General features: G+C 39.9%; 1 protein-coding gene across 2 annotated transcripts in view; it reads left to right on the top strand.

The window, feature by feature from the left end:
* Nucleotides 1-26968, top strand: part of CAMKK1 (calcium/calmodulin dependent protein kinase kinase 1) — a 297155-nt gene that overhangs the window by 265866 nt on the left and 4321 nt on the right. Inside the window, exons 10-16 of one of the 2 annotated variants that reach the window (XM_075852857.1) lie at nt 4675-4874; nt 9502-9555; nt 9971-10044; nt 10340-10427; nt 12402-12530; nt 16636-16736; nt 23291-23332. In XM_075852857.1, coding sequence (XP_075708972.1) covers nt 4675-4874; nt 9502-9555; nt 9971-10044; nt 10340-10427; nt 12402-12530; nt 16636-16736; nt 23291-23332 — 688 coding nt within the window. The remainder of the gene's footprint in view (nt 1-4674; nt 4875-9501; nt 9556-9970; nt 10045-10339; nt 10428-12401; nt 12531-16635; nt 16737-23290; nt 23333-26968) is intronic. The other variant, XM_075852858.1, reaches the window with a different exon arrangement.

Consider the following 26968-nt stretch of genomic DNA (forward strand, 5'->3'; position numbering starts at 1 on the left):
GTAAGGTAGGATCCCTCTGTTGGCGAAACCTCCCAAATTTAGGTTTGTTTTTTTTGTTTCTCTTCAGGAAACCCCTTTTTTCTATCTGCTGCATTCTCCAGCATGTTATCGAGGAGAGGACCGAACATCAGAGACCCTGTAAACGGGATAGAACACAATTTGTTCTTGGACTTCGTATCTCCTGACCACATTTTGAGCCATAATGCTCTTCTAGCAGCATTTGAGAGAGCCCCATTCCTGGCAGCAAATCTAATAGATTTCGCTGAAGCGTCTACCAAGAATCCGGTTGCCATTTTTAGTAAGGGTAGAGATTCTAATAGATCTTGTCGTGATGTCTTCATCATCAAATGGGTCTCCAGCTGGTTTAACCATATAAACATTGCTCTTGCTACTGATGTGGCCGCGATATTAGTCGAGATCAAAGCAGAGGAAGATTCCCACGCTCTTTTCAGTAGCCCCTCTGCCTTTCGGTCCATGGCGTCCTTCAACTGAGCGGAATCTTCAAATGGGATTGCGTTTTTTTTTAGCAACCCTGGCTACTGGGACATCTACTTTTGGGATCTCATCCCAAGGTTTAGTGTCTTCTGGATCAAAGAGAAGTATGTTTTTAAAATCTCTTGAAATGAAGAGCCTTTTTTCTGAATCTTCCCATTCAGTTGTCACCATTCTTTTGAGGTTTTCGTTTACCGGAAAAACCTTTTGTTTTCTTTTCCTTTAGCCCTCCAAACATCTCATCCTGGATGGTATGTGGTTGGTCTTCTTCGGGAATATCCATGGTTTCCCGTATTGCTTGAATTAAGGTATCAGACATCTCGGAAGAGAAGAATTTTTTTTTCTCTTGAGTGGAAGAAGTTGAAGGCAAGAGTTCCTCTCCTTCTTCTAACTCACCCACTGATAGGTAATAACACTCCTGCTCCGAGTCAGACCCCTGAGAGGGAGGACAATATTTTTGATCCACTTCCATCTGTGGTCTTTTTGCCCGGGAGTGGGAGGGAGTTTCTTGAAGAGGGGCGAGGGAGGCTACTGACTGACCCACTTCTTCACGAATCATAGCCCTAAGTTCGGACATGAACGTTGGTTGTTCCTCCTTTTAGTATTTTTGCAATACAATCCTGACACAATTGTTTCCTATGTGATTCTGGCAATTTTTATGCACAAGTCGCACATTTTTTAACCTTCTTTTTATCAGTTTGTCTCTGAGAGGAATCTTTATCCTAGAGAAAACAGAAGGTAGGTAAAGTATGGTGTAAATACATAAGGAGTCATAACCCTTACCCCAAGGGTGAGACTCACGTGACCCTGGGACATATCTGGAGTTCCATCAGGACGAGGAAGTTCCATACCGCGACAGGTAACAGGCAATGCAATATTCAATCCACGAAAATAATCCAAGTTAGAGTTATCAGCTCTAACTACATACCTGTGCGTGTCCCTTTAAATGCGGGCGTTTTGAATTTCCCGCCTTCCAAGATGGCCGCGGACCGGAAGTAGCCCGACGTCATTTCCGGTCGGCTATTCGTCTTTCCTTGTAGTGCAGCTGCCATAGCCGGCGACTGAGGCTTACTATGCGGCGCAGCGAGGATCCCTGCCGATGCGTCCACATCTATGGAGCTGCCGGTCCGCGGCCAGGCCGAAGCCTGCTTGGGAATCCCCAGCCCCCACACACTACCCGAACCCTGCCTAGGATTCCTCCGGTAGGTGTCTCAGGGTGGGAGCTAAGGGACCCCTCGTTCGAGGGGTGTTAGCCTGGGCTTTAGGGGGAAGAGAAGGGGGAGTGCACGGACCCCCCGATCTTGCCCCCTGCCCGAGTTTCTTTTCCTGCACAATACAGGAGCGACGTCTCTCTGCTCCTGGCACTGTGGGGACAGGAAGAACACTGGCAAGGGGTGGTGGGAGGGGCCCCTTTAACCTCTCTGTCTTCCTGTCCCTACAGAGGTCAATAGGGCAACCTCCTGTAGTGCTGTCATGAGGGATGTACTGGAAAGTATGTTACTATAGTAACAGGGGCCCGCGGCCCGAGTTACTATAGTAACTTTTTATTGATGTGGTGCGGGGGGCCGTGGGCCCCCCCTGGCTTCGGGGCCCGGTCGCAATTGCAACCGCTGCGACCCCTATAGCTACGCCAGTGGTTATTTCCATAAAGATCAAATAATTCCCCCACAGTACTACAAAACAAAATGAACACCTCAACTTGGAGCAAAAAATTGTATCTGGTTTATAGTACGGAGAACACAAGCTTGTACTGTATGTAATATTATTGTGAAAGAGGTGTTCAAGTTTTGAACACCTGAAATACTGTGCTGGAAGCATTTCACAATAAAGTACTTTTTCCATCATGAAATGATCAGTTGCCATAGAAATAGATTTACAGCTGTAATTGCTGCAATCATTAGGGGGTTAATTTACAGTTCTATGTGATTAACGTATTACACCATCCAATATGAATCGTTCCAGATCTGCAGTCCGCTTGATTGACAGCTTAATTGCATTTTTATGTATTGCCATTATGGTTTGTAAGAACGCTCCTCATCATCTACGAGCATTTGTGGAACATAGCAAAATATTTATTAAGTAGTTAAATGATTCCTGCTGGTGAGATAGCAAGGGATTGAACATCATTGTACCCTTTGTTGTTTGTGCATTCAGGGCTATTCTGGAAAGAATAGTGTTTAAATCCATATCGCTGTATTAAATTGCCCAAAAAGTGGCGATTCTGTTGGTACGTTCTTATAAGCCTCCATTCCCCTCTTCACATCGCCTGCCTTCATGTCACTGCTTCCACTATAATAGCACATTTAGGTCATGCTTCGGAGGTCCATTGTACATATTGATGAATAAGCTGGGACTATATTGGGACACTTGTTATGAATAGTAGAGGTATTGCTCCTAATTCACTAGCTGCTGCAATGGTTAATCCACTGGTGTTTTAGGTTATCCTGCTCACAAGTGCATGAAGCCAACTGATGCAATGAAAAGTTTTGTTACAGGCGTTTGTAACAAGCGTTAGCCATGTACTTATTCCTTGCTGGACTATGAGTTCTGACCTATAATACAAGCAAAGTTTCATGGTAATGCTTCCGTTGCAAATGGTTTCCGTTCCGGCAGGTTTCCATTTTTTTGGGGGGCGGAAACAATAGCACAGTCGACTGCACTATTGTTTCTGCGAAAAAACCTGAAACCTTATGGAACGGAAACCATTTGCAACCGAGGCATTACCATTGAAATCCATGGTAATGCAAACGAAAGCTATGGTTTCCGTTAGCCTTTCCGCCATTGGGGTCCTCATACGGAAAGGTCTAGCGGAACCTATGAACAGAAGGGTGACGCTGCTGTGAACAGGCCCTATGTTACAGAGATGTTAGATGATTGACATTGTTTATATAATTTTATCATGATGTTATTATTCAGGGTCTGGATGCGCTAACCAACACTTCTTTCAGACCAGCTTCTCTTTTACATGTAATTATTTGATGGATTGACAGGGGAATGTCATATCTGGTGTCTTTATATACATAGTGTGTTACTTTCCTACCTCCTATCTAGACAAGGATAGAGATCTAATGTGTTGTTTTGCTGTCGTATAAGGATAGTGAGTGAGGCTACAATTGTTCTCTTGCAATGAAGAATACATGGGATTTTTTTTTCGGTTATAGACTCCGCTGATGAAGTGATGTGTGCACTTCAGTTTCGCTATTCCTGGCAGAATGTCACCAACCAGTTTTGTTTTTCCTCAGTCATCACTGTAGCGCTGCTGGCAATCCTTGCATTTTGACAGATGTGATCCGTAAAAAGCTCATTTCAGCTAATTATTATGTGTGCTTCATTTCTGCAACAGTTTTCTTATTTCACCCATACTGCATTTTATGATCTAATATTATCATTGACAGTGGATGTGTGACAGCTGTTTAACAATAATGGTTTCCTATACTGAACTGATAGACGCACATGGATATTACAGACCTGCTGTTTACATAGTATGAGCTTACAATGTAGCACTTTCAATACATAAGGCAGGGTTTACAAATAATTTTTTGCAGGCGGAAATTTTGCCTCAAAATTCCGTTTTGAAGTTTGAGGCAGATTTTCCTCTGCCTGCACGCCGATTTTCGCTGCGTTTTTCGCCCGCGGCCATTGAGCTCCGCATGCAGACATGCAGGACTCGCTGACACTGAACCTGTCAGTTCTGCTGACCTGACGGATTCAGGTTTCCGCGCTAGATGCAGCAGCTCTGTATACAGGATACCAAAACAGCTGTATCTGAAAAAGTTAAAATAATTTTTAATAAAATGTAATTTCAAAGTTGCACCGATCACACTTATACCCATTTTTATTTTATTTTTTTACATTTCTTTGTGCCAAGCGTTCATTTAATATTAAGAAAGATGTGACATGGACTTAAATCGTAATAACTAAGAAAAAAAATGTACTTTCAGTTGATGTACAATATGTATACGGTGTAAGTGTTGCTGGACCCTACAGTGCTGAGCCCATCGATATTCTATTCCTGCTTACATAGTTTATTGTGAGCTTCTCAGACAAATGTTGTGGCTTGGGGTCCTGGGGAGAATCATAGGATATAATGTATTCCACCCAAATCATAATATTTTGACATAATGCTTTGTACCCTAATTTACTGAGAGTCTAAGTAGGAAATCTTTTCTGTTTTATTTTTAGTGCATTACCAGAAGATTATTCACAGAGATATAAAACCATCAAATTTACTTCTTGGAGATGATGGCCACATTAAAATAGCTGACTTTGGAGTAAGCAATCAGTTTGAAGGCAATGATGCTCTCCTGTCAAGTACTGCTGGGACTCCAGCCTTCATGGCACCTGAAACACTCTCCGATTCTGGCCAGGGGTTCAGTGGAAAGGTACGGTATGATGTAATGTGTTCACAGATCAGATAGGAGGAGATTATAACCTGAAATATTTACTTTCCTTCTCATTAAACGGATATGTTATTTTCTTTTATGCAAATATCAAGCATTTACTACTCTGTGTGGTGTTATACAGAAGTGTTGATTGTAATTCTAGTCATAGTTTGATATGTTGTTTATATGTATACTCCTCGAGATCATGTAAAGATGTATGTTTCTCGGTACTCGAGTCGCTTTCAGAACATGTTAAACGAGCGGAAAATAATTTTTCTCCACTTACACCTCATAGAAAATAATTTTTTAAAGTACATTTGTTTTCAGTTTTTGAATTTACTGTTTGACAAAATTACAAATATACAAATTATATCTAATGCCATTGACAGCACATCATTTAATGCTTTGGTAAACCCCAATTTCTGCAGAAATGTAACATATTCCTTAGTGTATGCCTGTTGTCTAGTAACCATTGAAGCCTGTATACTGTAGAAGATATTCAGAGACCTTAGACTACAGACTCAAGGGAAATTGTGTAGTTCCTTGAGAGGCAGAAGAACCTTGTCAACAAGGACTTGTCACGTATGCAGGATTCTTCTTTTAGACAGCACTGACCAAGAAAATGTACAAGATTCTCCTTAAGCAGTCCTCCATTTACATAAAACATTTCTAATCTTACAGTTCTTTAGAGGGAAGTAGTATTGGAGAAAAAGTAGTGTGGAATGGACAAGAAAGGGCAGTGTGGAACCCTCATGGGTGCCTTCTGTGTGTAAAATAATACATTGCATCAAACATTATTAAAGGGTTTTCCTCGGACCCTCCTCTATGAGCCAGAACAGGGAGCCAGTGTCTAATGCTATATTTCTCTGAAATCTATGTCCAGCTAATCGCCAGGAGTTAACAAATCCGGACCTGATGGTCATCTGGTTGTCTTTGCAAGACAACCCCACAAATTGGGTATTCCAGCTGAAACCATTTATCACCTTCTCACTCTATAGGTGATAAATGTTAGATCGGTCAGGGTCTGACCGCTGGTATCGCTAGAACGGAGGCCCCCATTTCCTGCAGCCGCACGACCACGGCTAGTAATATTTAGAATGGAGCGGTGGGTGAGCATGTGCTCTGTTACTCTAAATAAAGTGTATGGCTCTGATGGTAACAGCTGAGTACTAAAGATAGGTCATTACTAATTTATGTACAGGTTAAGTCAAAGGGGACCATTGGAGCCACTCTCGGTGTCCATTATGTGACAGATCTGTCATTTTCATGGTTTGTTTTTAGGAGGCGTGAATACAAAAAAATCTCATTTATTGCACCAATCAAAATTTTTTGTTATGCCCTGCCTTTTTATATAAGACACGCCCTCAACCCCTGGCATATATCTCACAAATAGTACATATTACCCCCTTCAGCAGACCCCAAAATAAATACAGACCACATACCAGACCTCTTATAAAAACATATACACCCAAGGCCAGACTCCCTTTATACAGATTCCAGGCCAGACCCCCCTTTATACAGACCCAAGCCCTCTATACAGACCCCATGCCAGAAGCACCCTGTATACAGATCCCTGACCTCCTGTTATACAGACCCCCATTGTAAAGCCACATACACACCTGTATGTGTGTGTGTGTGTGTGTGTGTGTGTGTGTATAGATATATATATATATATATATATATATATATATATATTTACATACACAGGTGTAGGCCATTGGGGACACAGATTTAGTGGGCCCTTTTGCAGGGGAACTCACGGCGGAAATAAAATGGAAGAAAACTGCAGTTAGTGGCCCCATACAGACGTTAGGCTCTGTTTATGCCCCCATATAGAAGTTAGGCCCCTAGTTTTTTTTCTCCCCATATAAAAGGAAGGTCCCCTTTATGCCCCCATATAGAAGTTAGGCCCCCAGTTTTTTCCCCCATATAAAAGGAAGGCCCCGTATATGCCTCCCATATAGAATTTAGGCCACCAGTTTATTACCCCATATCCCATATATACAGTGCCATCTGTAGATAAATAAGCCGACAAAAACTTCCCTTAATGCTATAAGGAAGAATATCAGTCCAATGTAGAGAAAAATACAAAAATAGTCATACATACCGTTTAAAAATACCCTTAAAAACACATGTACACAAAGTACAAAAAGAGGACAGTGTAACATACCTTGTATGTATACAAACACTGTGCACATCGGTTACGCTAAAATAGAGCCATGGTGACACCAATTGAATGTCAGCATAAGTACTTATGAGACCTCACCCAACGTAAGGAATCGTAGCTGCCTCTACACTGTCCAACAACCCAATGCGCGTTTCGCACCTGACTTCGCACCCCCTGATGAAGCCAGGTGCAAAACGCGCGTTGGGGTGTTTGGACAGTGTATAGGCAGCTACGATGGTGTATGGTGGGTGAGGTCTCGTGTGATATATGGTCTAAATTTTGATAAGTACTTACGCTGACATTGAATTGGTGTCACCGTGGCTCTATTTTAGTGTAACCGATCTGCACATAGTAATTGTATACATCAAAGGTATGTTTTGATATGTGGAGATACATACAAGCCCCCTTGTAGATAGCGCCATTGGGGCTGGCTCTAGGAGTGGAATCCCCAGCCAGAGCATTGCTGATGCTCTGGCCGGGGATTCCTCTCCTGGGAGAGCCCTTGACGTCACTGTCAATATATGGATAGTGACGTCAGGTGCTTCTCCTGGAGCGGAATCCCAGACCAGAGCGTCGGCAACGCTCTTACTGGGGATTCCGGTCCCGGAGGAGCCCCTGATGTCACTGTGCAAATATGGATAGTGATGTCAGGGGCTTCTCCAGGAGGGGAATTCACGATCTGGCCGGGGATTCCAGTTCAGGAGGAGCCCCTGAAGTTACTGTCCATATATGAACAGGGACAACAAGGGCTAACTCTAGGAGCGGAGTCTCCGGCCAGAGCGTCGGCAAGGCTCTCAGGGGAATTCCGCTCCTAGACAGGAGTTCCCTCTAGGAGCAGAATCCCCGGCAAAACCACCAGAAATCCGCATGTGACTGAATTCAAAGTGTGCCTTTACAGGTGTCAATGACTCTTCGAGAGGCGTTATTGCGATCTCTGGCTCAGTGTATATCCATTTAATACAAATCACCCCCTGCTGTTCTCAATCATGATATACCTCAGTGTGATCATCCATGCGAAAAAAAATTTGTGGCTTGATCGTGTTTTTAAGCCCTGATTGACATAATCGCAGTGAAAATGTTGTCGTTTTTCTGCAATTATGAAATTGGCGGCAACCGCAACATAATTGCCGTGATTATGGAAAATTGCAGCAAAAACCTGATGCAATAAATACATTAGGCACCTCTCCCTCTGCCTTCAGTCTCTTGTGTGGCAATACGCATGAGACTGATTTTGAAGAGTGAAAACATAGTGCTGTTGGGACCTCTGCTGAAGCAGGTCAGTCCACACTTCGGGTGACCTATTGTCCGGCAATGAACATTGCTGGATGCTAGGGAGAGCAGTTTTTGAAAAAATATATATTAGTCTGTGGTGCTTACCCCTTGAGGCAGCAGGGTGTACCCCATAGGGTACGCGTATCGCAGGTTGAAAACCGCTGCCCTGTACTAATAGTGCAGCTTATTGTTGGAGCTATTATTCTGATATTCTGTGTTAGACAGAAGTTTAGCGCACTCTGTTGTCAATTATCAAGGGCATCCAGCGTAATTTTCAAAGCATCGAAGTAAATAAATGCAGAAAACTGCATGAAAGAAGTAAACATTGGTGCAAAAAATAGTAAGAGTTTTTGCAGATACTAAACTTTTTATTTACATTTAAACTGTGATAAGTGGTTTAAAACAGAATTATGCTTTCATGTAGGATAGTCATATTTTTTATTTATTTTTGTACGGACCCTCAGCCATTTTGTAGATAGTAGGTGTCCTGGAAAGGAGCAAGGATAATTATCAAAGCGGTCTAACAAAAAAATTGGACTTGTGGCACATACCATATAATCACATTGCCGCTGAAGGAGCTGAGCTCTGATTGGTTGGTATGGACAACTAGGACAGTTTTTTTCTTTTCAGCAGTTTTGATAAATGAGGCTTATTGACTTTAATCCATGGGCTATAGTAGCAGTAACAGCATTTAAAAAAGATATAATTGAACTCGAAGAGATATTTGTTTTGAAGTTACATTTAAGATGCTGAATAAGTTATATTTTAGTTTAATTTTCCATGGTAAGGCATTTCAGAATGAAGCTACTAAACCTTGCATAGCAGAAGCTTCGTGTAAAATTTGAGTCAGGCTAGCAGATTGTGAATAGGAAAATAATTAAATAAAGAAAGTAAAAACATTGTTTAATAACAGTCATTTCACTATGTCCTGTGGTCCACATTAGACTGTGCGGCATATATACACAAAACTAGTTGTTGTATGATTGTAGCTTGCCATTCAGTGCTCTCTGGATAGTTGGTGTCTAGTAGTGACATATTTATCTAGAGAAGTGCAGATAACTCATACGTCTCATTTACTTTCTAATGGATATAGCAATATCACGCCTTGTCTTTGTTATGAATATCGTGAGATGTTGAAACTAAAATAAGAAATAAAATCTACCTTTTCTTGTCTTTCTCTGTTACCAGGCCCTAGATGTCTGGGCAATGGGAGTGACACTTCATTGTTTTGTGTTTGGAAAGGTAAGTAACCGTCATAGAATCAATGTATATTCGTTGTATGTAGCATGAACTTTAGGGCCATTTTTATATTGCAGTATTTTTGCTTCAGTATTTGTAAACCCAAACCAGGAATGGGTTCAAAGCACGGAAGATTAACACATTTCTCATTCTACTTCTCTGTGTAGGTTCCACTTCTGTTTTTGGCTTACAAAATACTAACCTAAATACTGCCGTGGGAAAGTGGCCCTTCTAGCAATTTCATTCTGAGAAAACTGAATTCATAACTTAAAACTCTGCAGTGTGATTATTTCATATCTATCTATTGATCGATCTATCTCATATCTGTCATATCTATCTATCTATCTTTCTATTCATTGTCTATCTCCTATATATTTACATCTAATTTTCTCGTAAACCACTTTTGTATGCATTTTAGTGTCCTTTCATGGATGAATACATCTTGGTTCTACACAACATGATAAAACATAAACCAGTGGAGTTTCCAGAAGAGTATGTAATATATGTTCTGTCTGTCGATTGTGTTGTTATGTATTGGTCTGAATGGTAAAGAATATTAGTATGAGCCATCATACATGATGATTCATTACACTTAGAGTGGAAACGATTGACTTGTTGTAACCATTACCACCATCACGATCTTCTAATGAAAGCATTAAAGTGATGACAAAACAGTTTTATTTTCACTAGTTGATCTACGCAATGGATTAACATGGACTATGTCCTAATTTTGTTATATTTATAAGAAGAATGCTGATTGTCCCTTTTTGTTGCTTTCCTGTTTAAGGCCAGTAAATAGTGATTCATTTAAAGAATTGATTGTAAGAATGCTGAATAAGAAGCCGGAAGATCGAATAACCATTCCAGAAATAAAGGTATAACATTTAAGATCGCTATAATGTTTTAACCTTGTATCATTTTTCACATATATATTTTTGCACATAGCGTCACTATTTTAAGGAGAATGGTAAAAGACTGTGCGACAATTTTACAGAAACCCCAGGCCAAGAAGCAACTTGTGTGAAGTTATATATTATTACAGTTGGAGATCCACAAAAATAACTGATTCAAGACAACACCCACATTGCATGGATTCTATTCTATGTTGTGGCCATGCTGTGTATAGACCACAACTTCAAATAACAGCCCGCCGGCCATCAGAGGCATAGGGACATTTGTGAATACTTACGCATACTTGCTACTCGTACAGTGTAGTATGAATTGTGAACAGGATATATGTATGTGTAGTAAAATTCCTTACAATCATCATTAATTTTTTAACATATTACAAAATACCACACTCCAAATACCAGGTATACCCAAACCTATACCAAAGATGCCTGAATGCAGGGCTACAAAATATTCTATTATAGCTACTGTACATCACATTTATATCAGTATTAAAATGAAGACTGCTGCATCATCCCCCACTGAATGAACTTCAGTGAAACCTCTTCGAGATGACCACCCAAACTCGCATTTAAATATTAACTTATAGAGGGGTGGTCCTCTCAAAGAAAAGGGTCAGATAGTGATGAGCGAATTTCCTGAAATTCAGTATCGGGCCTGAAATTTGTTTCTGTCCGAATAAATTTGCCACGAATCGCAAGTCCCCTGATAGTCCTGCCTGACTCAGAATGTCAAACAAGGCAATCTGGGCACTTGATCCACAAAGAAAAAAAACAAACATACTCGCAGCCTCTACTGCCTCTGATTGGTTGCAACAATCACATGGGACAGCTACGTCATCTCGCCTTCCAGCAGGGGCGCATCGCTATGGGAAATCAGGGCATGTGGTGAGTATGGTATTTATCTATTTTTTTAATCTTCTTTGTTCCCTCTATATTTTTTTTTTTTATATAATCTGCAAAATGGAAACTCTTGGAAAATTAGAACCGAATTCAATTCGTGCAGAATCAGTTCACTCATCAATAGAACTGAAAATCTGTCACAAAAAATGTAATCTTGATAAAGGGTGATCTTCTCAAATAGTGGTCTTTTGGAGAGATTTCACAGTATAATCTAATACTTTTTTACTTTTACAATACTGTTTTTGCTTTTACAATAAATGGCAGAACTTCTTTATATTGTATGTAAACTCAGGTTTGGAACCAGTTAAAATACTGTAGTAGAGAATCGCATAATGAATATCATAATATATTATTATTGAAATGTATCCTGTTACAAGCAAGCAATTGATAATAAAATGCTCTGTGAGAAAATCAAATTCCCTGCCCTGCCCCGGTTGTGCCATTTTGGCAGCCCATAGTCTGTGAAGGAACTGCTCACAGACGCCGTCATGGTGGTCTAGGGCATTAACTGTTGCAAATGGAGTTTCACTTTAAATTTGCAACAGTGTATTAAAAATATGTGAATAATTCAGTAATAATGTTTAAAGTTCAAAGATTTTTTTACAGACACTGGTTTGAAATCTTGAAAAGAAATCATAGAATTAGCGGTTGTCCTACTTTTAAGACTTGTAGAAATTCTTCGGTGTTAACTTTTTGCCATAAACTCCATAGCAACAGACACATCAAACCAGTACCTTTCAGTGAAGTAGGATTTATTGTCCCAGTCAGTTGTATGAAGATGCTTTTTATATTAAATATCTACTTTGCAGCACATAAATCTTATTTAAATAGCATACTTATTCATAAATAACATGGAATCAATTATCTTTTCATGCGTTTCCTTTTCCAAGGAAAATAACGCCATTAAAGCAAGTGATAATTATATCAGAGAACCGAACTGGACTACGATTAGGTTGGGATATGTTCCATATGAATAGCTGTACTGCAGCGGCAATTTCTCCATTTCCTTTATAAAGCCTTGTCATTTTATTATTTCAGGTTCATCCTTGGGTAACTAAAAATGGAGAGGACCCAATGCTACTTGAGGAAGAGCATTGTACAATTGTGGAGGTCACTGAAGAGGAAGTGAAGAATTCAGTCAAGCTTATCCCAAGTTTGACAGCTGTGGTATGACATTTCTAAGCCTACTTACTACTTTAGCAATGTAATTCTGATGCATTTCACTGGAAATATTGATGTGAATATATTGTAATGAAATAGTAGGGATGTTGTTATCTATCATGTTCTGTTTACTGGTGTCCTTTAGTGGCAGAATGGTCATTGGCCTGCCTCCAGGTTCTAGGGCCAAGGTGCACCTACTACCTCTGCACCCCAAAGCTATGCCTCTGGTGCTCCATGTATGCAAGATATTGGCCCACATTTAACCCCTTAAGGACCCATGAAAAAAATACACGTCATGGAGCAGGGGGGTGGTGTTTTGGAGTGACTCACGCGCTGAGCCCGCTCCACACACCACAGCTGTGTATTACAGCTGACACGCTGCTCTAACAGCCAGGAACAGCGATCGTTCTGTTCCAGGCAGTTTAACTAGTTAAATGCTGCGGTCAATAACGACCGTGGCATTTAAACGTTTATGGGGAGGGGGTGGCCCCCTCCAACGGCCCCCCGCAGCATGATCGTGGGGCCCCGATGGTTGTCATGGCAGCGCGGGGGCCTAATAAAGGCCCGCAGGGCTGCTTTCGGTCTGTCTCTGCTTAGCCATGCCTCCGGCATGGCTTAGCAGAAGCCTGTAAAAATTACAATATACTGCAATACATTTGCATTGCAGTGTATTGTACGAACGATCTAACGATCGCTGGTTCAAATTCCCTAGGGGGACTAATAAAATGTGTAAAAGAAAGTTAAATACATTTTTAAAAAGTGTAAAAAAAAAAATATTAAAATATTAAAAGTTAAAAAAAAAACCTTTTCCCATTTTTCCTCGAACAAAAAGTTAAAAATAAAAAAATTTGTATCGCCGCATCCGTAAAAGTCACAACTATTAGATTATACCATTATTTAACTTGCACGGTGAATGGCCTAAAAAAAATGAAATAAAAAGTGATCAAAAAATCGTATGTACCAAAAGATTGTACAAATAAAAACTACAGCTCGTCTCGCAAAAAATAAGCCCTCACACCGATCGACGGAAAAATAAAAAAATTATGGCTCTCAGAATGGGGTGAAACAAAACAATTTTTTTGTTAACAAATTGTCTTTTTCTTTGTAAAAGTAGTAAAATATAAAAAAAAGCTATATAAATTTGGTATCGTATATATAAATTTGATTTCGTATTGGGACGCAGAATAAAGTTCAGTTGTCGTTTTTACCGAACGGTGAAAGCCGTAAAAACAAAACCCAAATAACAATGGCGAAATTTAGTTTTTTTTCCAATTCCACCCCACAAATATTTTTTTTTCCGTTTCCCAGTACATTATATGGTACTTTAAATAGAGAAAATCGAAGCTACAGCTCCAACAAATAAGCCTTCTTACCACTCCATTGACGGAAAAATAAAAATGTTATGGCTCTTGGAAGGCAGGGAGTGAAAACGTAAAACGGAAAATGGCTGGGTCGTTAAAGGGTTAAAAAGCATGTCACTCCAGTTTTTGGTGTAACTGCGCAGCTAAAATGGCGCAAATAATGATGTGCAACATTTTAGCGAGTTTTCTCGCTATACGCCAAATTTGCAAAATGCAAAGTAAAGTGGGTATGGTCTCACAAGGAGATGTACTGTAGTTTAGGTCGAATTTATTATGTAGACTATGGGAAAATGGTGCAAAACTAATTTCCTGACTGTCAGACAAGTAAAAATGCACTAAATTAGTAGCACATGGTTGAACCCAGAATCCCCTGGATCAGATAATGTAAGTGAGAACAGTTAGGTTATCTTAGGTACAGTACAATTCGTGTAGGTCTATTCTTTAGCCCCCCTCAGCTGCAAACACATACCCTGAATGTTGTCTCTGGCCTCCTTGCGTCCCTTGTCAGTGATTACTGGGCAGAGAACCATGCACTTCATGTGCTGCCATGCTTCCTGCTCACCTACTTCCTACAGAGTATAGAGAAAATCTGAGCCTGGCCTCCAAGACAGCTGAAAACGACCCGCGGAGCCAACGACAGACAGGAAGTGCTCGTCGGCAAGTTTACGCTGCGCTGGCTGCACCAATATTGTGGTCAAAACCAGAGAGAACCCACCGAATCTCATACTTAAACCTACAAAATAATGGTGTTCTATCCTGTGTAAATTGACTTGTTTTCTGTCATATCGCTTGACTCAAAGGTGTCATAGGTTCGGTGGTTGCCATCCATTTTGACTATGTCATACCAACACTTCAAACCCTATTTAACATCTTCAAAGCGTGGTTCAGATGCAGTTACTATGTGTTCAATGTGAGGGATTAAGACTTGCTGTGTGCTGTGAAATCTTCTTATATAACATGCAGTGTACAAGTAGTAATCAGATTGCAGGATGAGGACGTTCACTTGTCATAGATGGTTAATAGAGTATTTGGTCTCCATGGGAATATGTAAAATTTTGTCTATTGTATTCCCATCTGCAGTAGGCAGCCAAGCTTTACAAAAGTGATATATTTTAATCATGTTGAAGAGTTTCCCCATAGGTTATGGAGAGCATCGGCACTATTAAGTATGCAAATTTAATTAAAGCATTCCTTTTCTGTGGATAGGATTGATGACCTACATTTAATTGTGTTATTTCCTCCACTGTTCTGACACATCATTTTTTTCTGAAACTACCAGAGATTTTCAGAAATTAGAAGAGGTGTGCAGTGACGTCTAAGAAAATATTCATACAAATATTCATATAAAATATTAAGACTTATAGTTATACAGTGACATTCCGGGGACTTAAACTATGCTAGATTATTTTATGAAGGACTTGAAGCTCCTGGGCCCTAATTCTAAATCTGTAAAAGGGCCCCCTTTCACCTACCATATGCCATTTATAATTCTAGTTTCTTCTTATGGGGCAGAGGGGGCCTTGAGACCGTTATAAACCAGGGGCCGGGAGCAACTGCTACCTCTGCACCCCCATAGCAATGTGTCTGGTTTCCCATATGTATATATAAGTTGTTGGCCCAAATTTATAAAGCAGGTTACACCAGTTTTTGGTGTTAACTGCCCAGATAAAATGGATGGAAGCCACCTCTGGCCCATGTAGAAGAAAGATAGCATTAGGGTATGTGCACACGAGGGCATTACGTCCGTAATTGACGGACGTATTTCGGCCGCAAGTACCGGACCGAACAGAGTGCAGGGAGCCGAGCTCCTAGCATCATACTTATGTACGACGCTAGGAGTCCCTACCTCATTGCCGGACAACTGTCCCGTACTGAAAACATTATTACAGTACGGGACAGTTGTCCCGCAGCGAGGCAGGGACTCTTAGCATCATACATAAGTATGATGCTAGGAGCCCGGCTCCCTGCACTGTGTTCGGTCCGGTACTTGCAGCCGAAATACGGCCGTCAATTACGGACGTAATTAGTGTGTGTGCACATACCCTTACAGATTATAAATGAATGGCTGCCCATGTACTGCGTAGATTGGCCGGGTCAGCCTAGGCACCTCTCGTTCTGGCTCATAGAAGAAGGGTCCCGTACCCTCTCTATGACATCCATATGCCCTAATAGAGCATATGGACAGGGTAGTGAGTATATAAAATGTGGCTTTTTTTTTTAAGCAGAATGGGCAAAAAATTAAGTTCTACCATTGTATTTTTCTGGTGTACATTATAGTTTTTTTGTCAGCCCGCAGGCGGCCCCACCTTCTTATGCTGGGTGGCAATTTTTTCTGCAAAACATTTTTGAGACAAAATTTGCTACTTTCTTGCCACTTAGGTGGCATAAACCTCTTAATAAATTCCCTCCTATGAGTCTATACATTTGCGGTGTTAAAAGGCAACATATGGGCTTGATCCACTTCTAAAATAACGTATTTCCGCGTACACAAATGCAGAAATCTTTTAGATGAGGGTATAGATTTGAGGGTATGTTCTTGAAAGCATAAAAACTGATTACTGAAGCTTTTTACCAAAGTTTCTCATGTTTGTCTTTATTCAACAATCTGAGGCTGTATGATAAAATTAAATAGCCAGTATCATTTGGCATATCTTATCACGGTGGTTGTAGAGTTATCAAATTGTGACATGGTATGTGTAGTGAAATTTGTATTATATGTCCTAAATACACTTTTTTTTTTTCTTTTTTAGATTTTAGTAAAAGCAATGTTGCGGAAGCGCTCATTTGGAAACCCGTTTGAATGTGCCAGGAGAGAAGAAAGGTCCATGTCTGCTCCAGGAAACCTTTTAATGTAAGTGAACCATGGTGCCAATACGCTAGAGACACAAAAAGTGTTATGTTTGGTATATATCGTGTTTATCACCCTTTGGAAAGGTATATTTGATTATTATAGTTCTAGATGGGCAATAGTAGCTATGAATCTACTTACATGACTTTGTATTTATACAACAAAAATACTTTCTCACGTAATTTTACTAAGTTGTGTCCATACAAAAGAACATACACGTATCCGCTGGCCAAATAATATTAAGAAAAGTTGATTTATACTTGTGGAAGTTGTCAAAAACTTATATGAAAATGACTTAGTACTTTTTTATCCATGTTGTTATTTTATCTTTAGGCAACCTGAACTATCCACCCAGTGCAAAGTTTTTGCGCTTCCCAAAACCTTCCTCACAAACAATATTATATTTAGCTAGATCCAGTTTTCTATTTCAGTTGAAGCACTTGAAAAATAATATTTTCAAAGCACGTACCCCATTATGTTTATTTCTACAGAATATAACCTTTATTTATGCATATGTGGCCCTATAGTTTGTTCATTTTTTCCAGCACCTTTAAAGTATGCCTCCAGCAACAAATTAAAATGTCATGTTACTCCAGAATAAACAAGTGTAGTAGGTATGTGGAATATTCCCCCGCCCCCACCCCAAAGATCAGCTGTTTTCCTTCAGATTTGTCATGTGGCTGCAGCTTTCATCTTTCTGCTCTCCTTCTTAGTGTGATTACTATGTTTTCTTAGTTCCTCTCCCCCCTGTTCACTCTCCTTATGTCCCTTTCTGTCAGTGTGAGGGAGAGAGTCAAGCAGAGCCCTTACCACACACACACACGCAAAAGAGCACAGGGAAGTGTAGTTCTATGGTGATGTCAGGGTGAAGACCCTGGCAGGGCTGTACTTAGATATCTCTTATTACTCTGTCTAGCAAAATCAGCGAGGCTAACAATCTAGAAAAGAAGCAGTAAAAAACACGCTAGATGCTACGTTTTTATGAATAAATAATTTGATGCTTTATTTACACTAGAAAAAATAGTGTACTTCGTTTTGGGGTTATGTAATTTTAATATTAGGGACAGACAATGCCTGCAAATCCAGATTATTACATGCCTATTAGCTGTGTGTGTGTGTGTGTGTGTGTGTGTGTGTGTGTGTGTGTGTGTGTGTGTGTGTGTGTGTGTGTGTGTATATATTCATATATGTGTATGTGTGTGTATATATATATATATATATATATATATATATATATAACATAGAGAAATGGAGCTGCACAATGAGAAAGTCGCCTCAGACGGGCCCTGACTTCAAGGTAAACAACTACTCCATTCTCTTTACACAAAAACCATGGATGGAAGCAGCATTTCCAAGGATATCGGTCAATAAAACATATTTTATTCAGCCAGTGTTCACAATAGCAACGTTTCACCATCTCAATGAGTGTATTCAGAAGACTTGAGATTGCCCTCATTGAGAGTTTAAAATGTTGCTATTGTGAACACTGGGTGAATAAAATCTGTTTTGTTGACCGATATCCTTATCCATCTCTCTCACTACAATTGCTGGAGTGCTGCCATTCTTTTTATTTTTTCTGTATTATCTGAATGCTGGATCAGCATCCAAGGGCTTGCTCCCGGATTATCAGTGAATAACCTAAATTGTGATGGCTACATGACTGGGTCAGGGCATCTGCAAAATGGCAGTTCTTGTGGAGTATTCCTAGTATGCAGTGTTTAGTACCTACCAAAATCAGTCCAAGGAAGTACAACCGGTGAACCGACAATAGGGTCATGGGGGCCCAATGCCGTTGATGCGCATGGGGAGTAAAGGCTAGCTTGTATGGCCCATTCCAACAGAAGAGCTACTTTTCTGAAAAATCTACTAGAGATAGATAAATATAATATATTCTGTTGTCACTTTCCTTTTGTATCAAATATTTTCTTACATTCTAAATATTGTGAAAAGTTGGACCATGAGGGGAAATATTTTGAGAGTAGCCACATTAAGCTTAGCAATGTTCATATCTACCTTCACTTACCATCTGTTATCACAGTGGGAATGTGACACCATTATGACCCAAATGTTTCTCAATCTGCTGCTTCGAGCAGCCGCCAGCCCGTGTTTACTTGAACCTTTGGTTTCTGAAGGTGAAGTTGTTTTTCTTTTTTGTAATGAGCACTGAAATGCTGCCTTACTGTCTAAAACATAGTGGAACTTCTATTTTATTTTTTTTCAATATTAATTTGCATTTGGCTTCCACCTACAATAATTAGTCTCCAGTCATACACTGCAGTCAGTGACTCGGGAGAATATATTAATTTCGCAACACCGGCGGCGTAGGCGGTTTGCTCATTAAATGTCAATTCATTTTTCATTAGAATTTCATAGTCAAGACAAGGCTCTCAGCTGTGAGGGGTTAATAATGATGTCCAGAGCAGCTACTGTCTCAAATGAATTTTGTGGAAACAGTCAGGGGTGTATTTATTTCCTTTCAGATTAAATATTATATACCCTGACTTAAACATCTGAGACAGTGAAATACACAACCCTTAACTCATGTGCAGCATAAATATAAAATATCACTGCAGTTTATAAATCTTTTGTAATTTTGTTGCATGAATTGTACAGTTCGTACGTAAAGTCACTGCATGAATTGGCATCCAAGGCAGCAAAATACATTTACATCCATTAAGGAACGTAAAAGAAGCCAGTGCAAAGGAAAAGGGGTCCCGGATGCCAATGGTTTTGTTGATTCCATCATATGTTTAGTAATAATAGAAAATGGCAGCTTGAATGTATTTGCGTGCTTTGGACAGTGCTCCCATTTTTCATTTTTTTTAACTCCGATCATGCAATGAGGTCTGTAGTAGAAGGGACTGGTACTGGACTTCTTCTCCTGCTTCTTGACACACAGTTTTAGTGTTTTCCTGAAACCGCCGCTAGGGGGAGCTCACTGCAGGCAGATTTTTAAGTTCAATAATAGCTGTATAAATCCATATTTAGTGAGCTCCCCCTAGTGGTGGTTGCAGAAAGCCAGAACTTTATAATTTAACGCTTGACGGTGTAAGAATAGATGACGGTGCGTGTTTTAAAAAAAAATAAAAAATAACTTAATTAGTTTTTGACAGAAAAAAACAGGTATATATTCAATTTTTAACATTATTGAGTATACAGAGCAATCAGTGAAAAGTATTTACTCCCCCTCCCACCTCTTTGTGTGGACATTCAGTTTAATTTAAAAAAAAATACATTTGTCAGTGTTCTTCTCAGTGTGAGGTTGGGCCCGTTCTTAGTTTTGCTATGGGACCCTATTATTTCCTTGTACAGTATTGACAGATCATAGTAGAATAAAGAGGTGCGTCTGGAGGTATTCCATACTCTAATGATCTGAAAACTTGTTACATAGATGAGAGGAGAACATAGGTAATGTATTTTTGCTTATATCTGATATTTATTTTATGTATTTACCTTCCACTGCATGGCCAAAAGTAGAAAGTATCATACATATCCATCCATGTTGCATTCTTGAGCATCTTATTCCAAATGGCCATGATTCTAGCATCCTTCCTCCCAGTCTTCTGGTAAGAATTTAGATTTTGGAACTTGGCTTCACGGATTCATGTGCATTTGTGAGGTTGGGCAGTAAAATCAGACTCGGACTGCTTTACAATTCATCCTATAGGTCTTTAGATGGGGTTAAGGTCAGAGTCCAGTTCTGGTCTGTCTTACACAATTTTAGTCCACTCTTGTCTGCTTCTACTTGACCATGGAAACCAAATCTTTGAAGTTCTTGTGATATTTCTGCTAGTGACAGCTTGACAGTAAGCACATCTGACAGACTATTCTTACATACTATCAGCTTTAGCATGATGGCTAAACTGTTATAGCTCCTATTTCCACTTTATTGAGGCTCCACTCACTCTGGGACCCCATTCTCACCAAGTGAATGGAGCTGGTAGCAGTTCCCTGCACAGCTGGGTCACCAGAAGTGCTGCAGTGCAGGGAAAAAATAGTAAAGGGGACGCAGAGCTAAATTCTAAGCTTTATTCTAAGGATCAACGGGGTCCCTTAGGTGAGAACCACACCGATCATAAAGTGATGGTGTTTCCTAGCAATATGCCATCCTTTTATAAGGTTGGAATAATCCTTTAAAGGGAACCTTTTATGTGGAATATGCAGTCCGATCTTATATATGATGTTATAGAGCAGGAGAAGCTGAGCAGATTGATATATAGTTTTGTGGGAAAATATTCAGTATATCTTGTTCATTCTGGGTTCAGGTGTCCAGTGGACGGTCTCACGCAATGATTGACAGCCTTCCCAGTATGCACAGTGCACATACAGAGATGGATGTCAATCGCTGAGTAGGACTGCCCACTGAACTATTAAGCCCAGTGTGAGCAGAGGTTTATGTCAATAAAAAGCAAGCTATCTTGAATCTTTTCCCAAAAACGATATCAGTCTGCTCATTTACTCCTGCTCTATAATATGCTGCCTGCAGATCAGACTACATTTTCAATGTGACCGGTTCCCTTTAAGGAAGGTATATGTCTGCACTAGAGGCACTTGGCAGATTTTTATTAATGTCCCAGAGAAAAACTATGAAAACTGTCAGAAATTTAAGTGATGTCTGCGACATAGTTTTAAAATGTTGTACAGCCCATGATGGATGTCTCTAATCCCAATGACTGTTCTAAACTTGGCACAAGCTCTGCTCCTGCTCTAACCTGTCGTATATTTGCTCCAGGTTTGTATGGCAATAATGTTTCTTTAGACATTGATATATATGTTGCAGCAGGTGACACTGACCGTACCCTTTTGAAAGACAAAATTCAAGTGACTTAAGTGTAGTGAATGGCTTTGGAATTCGTATTTGATTAATATGGCGACAGTTTTCGGTTCTCCCTTATGGCAGCTTTACAGCTGTGACACATTAATACATCTGCCACACTATGCCCACATTGAATGCTGCTTTAACTGATTATGTGCCTACAAGCAAATAGCTATGTCTGTTGCCCTGCAGCCATCTTTATCTGTGGTATGTATGCCAGGACATACCAGTGTCCTGATATTAGAACATTTGGTGCCATGAGGGTGACCCATGAAACATAGCAACTTTTCAATCTATTCCCCATCAGACCCGTCTCAGAGCAGATGGGTGAGATTTAAAGGGGCATTCCAATCTTAGACATTTATAGTATATCCAGAGGAGGTAGCATAAATGTCCGATGAATGCAAATCCCACCTCTGGGACCCACAGCTATTTCCAGAACGGGGGTCATACAGGCAGTGAATCAATATGGAGGTGGCCACGAATTATAGATACAACCGAGCACAATGAACGAGGACCTCCACTTCTGGAGATAGGTGTGGGACCTGACATTTATAGTATATCTTCTGGATTTGCCATTAATGTAGAAAATGAGAATACATCCCATACAAGCAGTACATGGTGTGCACCATTATGACGTGGTTAAAAGGAGTAGTAAAATCCACTAGATTTATTAAAGACCTGTGATAATTTTTGGTGCACATGTACGCTAGCAATGAGGTGTCATTTAGGAAGAGAAATGTGTCTTGCGTGCCTAGTGAGTTGCGCCAAATATATTCTTTTATGCCCTGCATGTTGATAAATAGGGTGCAATTACAGCCATTTTTGCTAACTGCATCTTTTGACACTATTGATAAATTCATCATTGTTCCAGTTCGAAAGAAGAATCACTTTTTTTTTCCTACTACGGCATGTGCTCAATCCACTCCTGTAGGTTACTCCCTTAGCGACCTCTGTAGAAACATGCTGAACGGTGTGATGAAAGTTCTACATGCATTCAGAGCCAAGCATAGTGCCATTGTTGTGTCCATACGCTTCATCTGTTTAGGGTTACAGTGTCACCTTAGCTACGTTTTTTACTGCAGAGTGGAGGCAAAAAATGTGGAATATTTCCAACTTGTTATTGCGGAGCGCTCTATGTGCACTTTCTATTACTACATAAATGGTACAGCGTGCATCTTACTTATAGTTCTCATCTCCTTTCCCAGTTGTTTGTACATCGCTTAATGCACTATAATTAATAATTGTATCACAAATTTTCCTAATGTCGAGCGATTTTTCCCTATATATTAGAATCGATGGGCTGCTTGGTAATACTGGTTGTTTCCATGGCAACAAAGATAAATTGTCACTTGTATCTATAGTGCTCAGAAGTATATAACGTACTGTATGCCTCTTGAAACTTGCACAATGCTGTAATGCTATGACATGCACGACATGATCAGTACTGTAAATGTTTTATACACATATCCTCTTTTTTATTAATTCGTCCAGCTGTTGGCTGCGTTGGCTTTCATTTCTCATCCAATGTAATGATTTCAATGAGATGTTCCCCTAAGCAGATGCAAGTGATACTATTCGCTTGCGATCTTATTGTTAGATTCTGTACATCCTCTTATTTATAGCATGATATTACATTCCATAAGCTGTCATTGAAACGCTTTGCATACTTTATTTGCAAATTTTTTTTATTGTTGTTTCTTTTCTTTTTGTTTCGTATCATTGTATCATCTTGGAACAGGTGCCAGTTTAAGTCATCTTTAAAATTGCATCCCTACTTAAGGTAATTTCTGTGTTATGCCCCCTTTGGTTCCACTGACGTGTTGAGTGTGTCTTCAGTCCTCACCACTGTGCATATAGTTTGACGTATAGTTACAAATTAACCAATCTTTTTTTTTTTTTTGCGCTCTCCTTGCCAAAACGTGCTGGTCCTTCCTAAATGTGGCTGTTACCAATGCTGACAAGTTTTTGGTTTTGTCCTTATTTATTTCATGTGAGTTAACAAAACAAACGCCAATCACACTTTGTGTTTCCTAATATTAACCAGCATTGTGCAACTTATCACATCCCCAGGCTACTACGCCACCGGCTTTATAACCCAGCCACCCTGCTGCTAGGGTCCTGCATCCCGTCTGTGATTTTCTGCTAATCGGATCAATTTTCTCCATACAGATCTTCATTCAAACTGACATCTCATGTTTCCTTTTTCTCCTTGATAAGTAGTGAATGCTCCGCGTATCCTGGATTCTATAACAATGTTATTTCTGGTTTATGTCTGTTGATGTTTGCTCACTTTGCATTTCATGACACTGGGATCTGGATTACACCACATGAAATAACCAAATGTGTTTATTTATGATGAGGTTTTGTAGTTAATTTGCTTGGTCTGAGATCTTCCAGTCTGTCTACCATGATAGCAAATGCTTTTTTTTTTGCCTTTAATAAAGACAGGTAAAAATATTGGTAAAGCCGGAGGCATCCATATTGACCCTGTAGATTCTTATACAAACTTTAGTAGTACGTATACCCATTAGACATTCATATTTTTCTGGCTAATCCTAATTTAGCAGATTTTATGTACAATACATACAGACTAGTGTGACACGTCAATATTATTAAAGGCTATGTACACTTTGCAGGGCAATTATTTTTAATAAACCGGTCAGTCAGAGTGTTTGGTATAAATTTATAATTAGTTTTTATGAAAAATTATTTTCACTTTTTTGGATACAGCTGATTTGTATTCTGTATACAGAGCAGCTGTATCTTTCGCTATGACCTGTATCCCTCAGTCCTGGGGACCGGACGGGTTTAGTGTCGGTGGGTTCCGCGTGTCTCTGACACACAGGATCCACCTGTAATCTATCACATCTAAATTATGAACTTAGATGTAATGGATAACAGGTGGATACTGCGTGTCAGAGACCCGTTTTCGCTGAACCTGTCAGTCCCGCAGACCTGACAGGAACAGGATTTACGGCTACATACAACTTCTCTGTATACAGACTATAGAGCAGCTGTATTTAAAAAAAAGTACAAATAATTTTTAATAAAAAAAACTAATTATAAAGTTACACCAAACACTCTGACCTGTTTATTTAAAAAAAGTGCCCTTGAAATGTTTTTTTTTTTTTACATCCTTCAAGTATTCTATATAGCACCAGCATATTCCGCAGATATATTCACTCATATCAGTTACTAGGGCCACAGTCTAATTTCCATATGTCACGACGTGGGAAAAAAATACACTATTCTTCAGTTTTAGGTTTTTTATCTTTAGTTTCAATCTGTAGTAATTTTTTTTCAAAAAGTTTAGAAACCCGGTGGAATAAGTACATCTTTACTACTTCTACAATCCTTTAGGATGGGATGTAGTTTGCTGTGTGTCAAAACTGCACACGTTTTGCTAAAAATTGCCACGGTTTGGTGACGCGGTTATTAAACTGGCCATTTTTACAGGAGTAACATTATTTTTTAACATTTCACCTGTAAAAACCTTGTCGCCAATAACTGCATTGCAAAAACCACAGCAATTCATGGTAAAACGTGTGTGGATTTGCCTCAAGTCTTTGGCTGTGTGCACACTACAGCAGTGGGGGAACCCCAGCCTAAGGCTACATTCAGATGAGCGTAGCTAACCTCGGACGTTAAAAACTGCAGTTTTTCACGTCCGAGGTGCACCCGTGCAGGACATGTTATCATGGATCCCCCATAGACTAGAGTCTATGGAGGGATGAGTGACACTCAGGTAAATGGGACATGTCCTTTATTTTCACGGATGCTTCACACTCCATTGAAACAATGGTCGCGTGAATGGCCCCATTGAAATGCATTAGTCCGTGTGACGGCCATTGTTTTAACGGCCGTCACATGGACGTGACACGCTCGTCTGAATGAGCCCTTAGAGAGAGAAGAACAGCCAGGTGTCACTAATCAAATGCAAGTTTAATCCCTTAACACACTGACAACACTGGACATCATGGTGTGGGGGCTGAAGTATGGAGCGGACTCCGCTCCATATGCTACGGGTGTCAGCTGAGAATTACAGATGACACCTAGCGCTAACCGCCAGGAACAGAGATCACTTAGTCAAAAGAAAGAGGGGGCGGCACCTCTGACAGCCCATCACCCCCTCGCGACACGATTGCGGGGTGCTAGAGGTTGTCATGGCAGCATGGGGGCCTAATGAAGGACCTCAGGTTTGCCGCCTTTCTGCTCTGGCAGGGCTTAACAGGAGCCCGTAAAAATGACAATACACTGTGGTACATTAGTATCGCAGTGTATTTTACCGGCATTTTCAGTAAAACAAAACTTAATGTGATCTTCACTCTGACCTGTATGGATTCACTGTACATATTTCGCTCGTTCTTGTATTGCAGAATATTTGTCCTGAATGCATACATTGTAGTTTTCCGCGTCGTATACCATCTACGAGCTGGTGTATATTTCTGCTCTAATTTACGCCAATTTCTGGCACAAATTATAGTAAATTTATCGCATCATGGATGACCCTGCCCCTCCTGCTAAGCCCCATCCGCTTTATTTAGTTTTTTTTTGTTTTTTTAAACAGTAGCCAGAGCAGTGAAAAAGTCAACAAAAGTGTCTTGTTCCAGGAGTTGCATTTATTTCCCACCAATGCTGGTGTAAATAGCATAATAAATAACCCACGCAGTGTTTGTTTTTCAGTGGCATTTTTTGCATGTTTTTCCCCCAAATAAATGCTACACATACTTTAAAGTCTGTGTTAAAATATGAAAGAACCAAGTTTCAGAGCATTTTTGCCGCATTTTTAGCGTCAGCGGTTTTTTGTTTTTTTTTAAAACAAAACTTTTTCGAGGTATGACGTACAAAATGACACTTAAAAAAAAATACGCCATCAAAAAAGGCTTGTTCTGGAGCCAAAGAAGAAAATACATCAACCTCAGAGAAGCTGCTGTTGTCATTAGGTGTCTGCAAAGACTGGGTTCCCCCAGAAAATAAGCTTTGTGGTGAAAAAGAATGAAAAATGGGGTTCCTTATATATCAAAGGTATTGAGCATTTATAGCCAGAAACAAAATAAATATACATATTCTGATGATTTACTTTCATTATATAGTAAGGATACATGTGAATATCCCTAATAATATTTAGCTAGCGGCGGCACTTGCACTTACTAAAAACCCTTCAGACGGATCATCAGAGAGATTGGAAAATGGCTTGTAATTTCTAGCCCTCATATCCATTTAGCAGGTCCAAGAAAAAGGTTCACATGATACATTTCCCTGACTGATCGAGAAAGGGCCATCACTGTGCATCTTCCAGCCGGGGTTCTCCTTTAAAGGGAACCTGTCACCAGAATTTCACCTATTGAACTTCACTTATCCCTCACTGGCCGCTGCTATCAAAAGTTCATTGCCATTATCCCCTCTCCTAAACTCC

The sequence above is a fragment of the Rhinoderma darwinii genome, chromosome 2 (assembly GCF_050947455.1).
Source record: "Rhinoderma darwinii isolate aRhiDar2 chromosome 2, aRhiDar2.hap1, whole genome shotgun sequence".
Classification (NCBI taxonomy): Eukaryota; Metazoa; Chordata; class Amphibia; order Anura; family Rhinodermatidae; genus Rhinoderma; species Rhinoderma darwinii.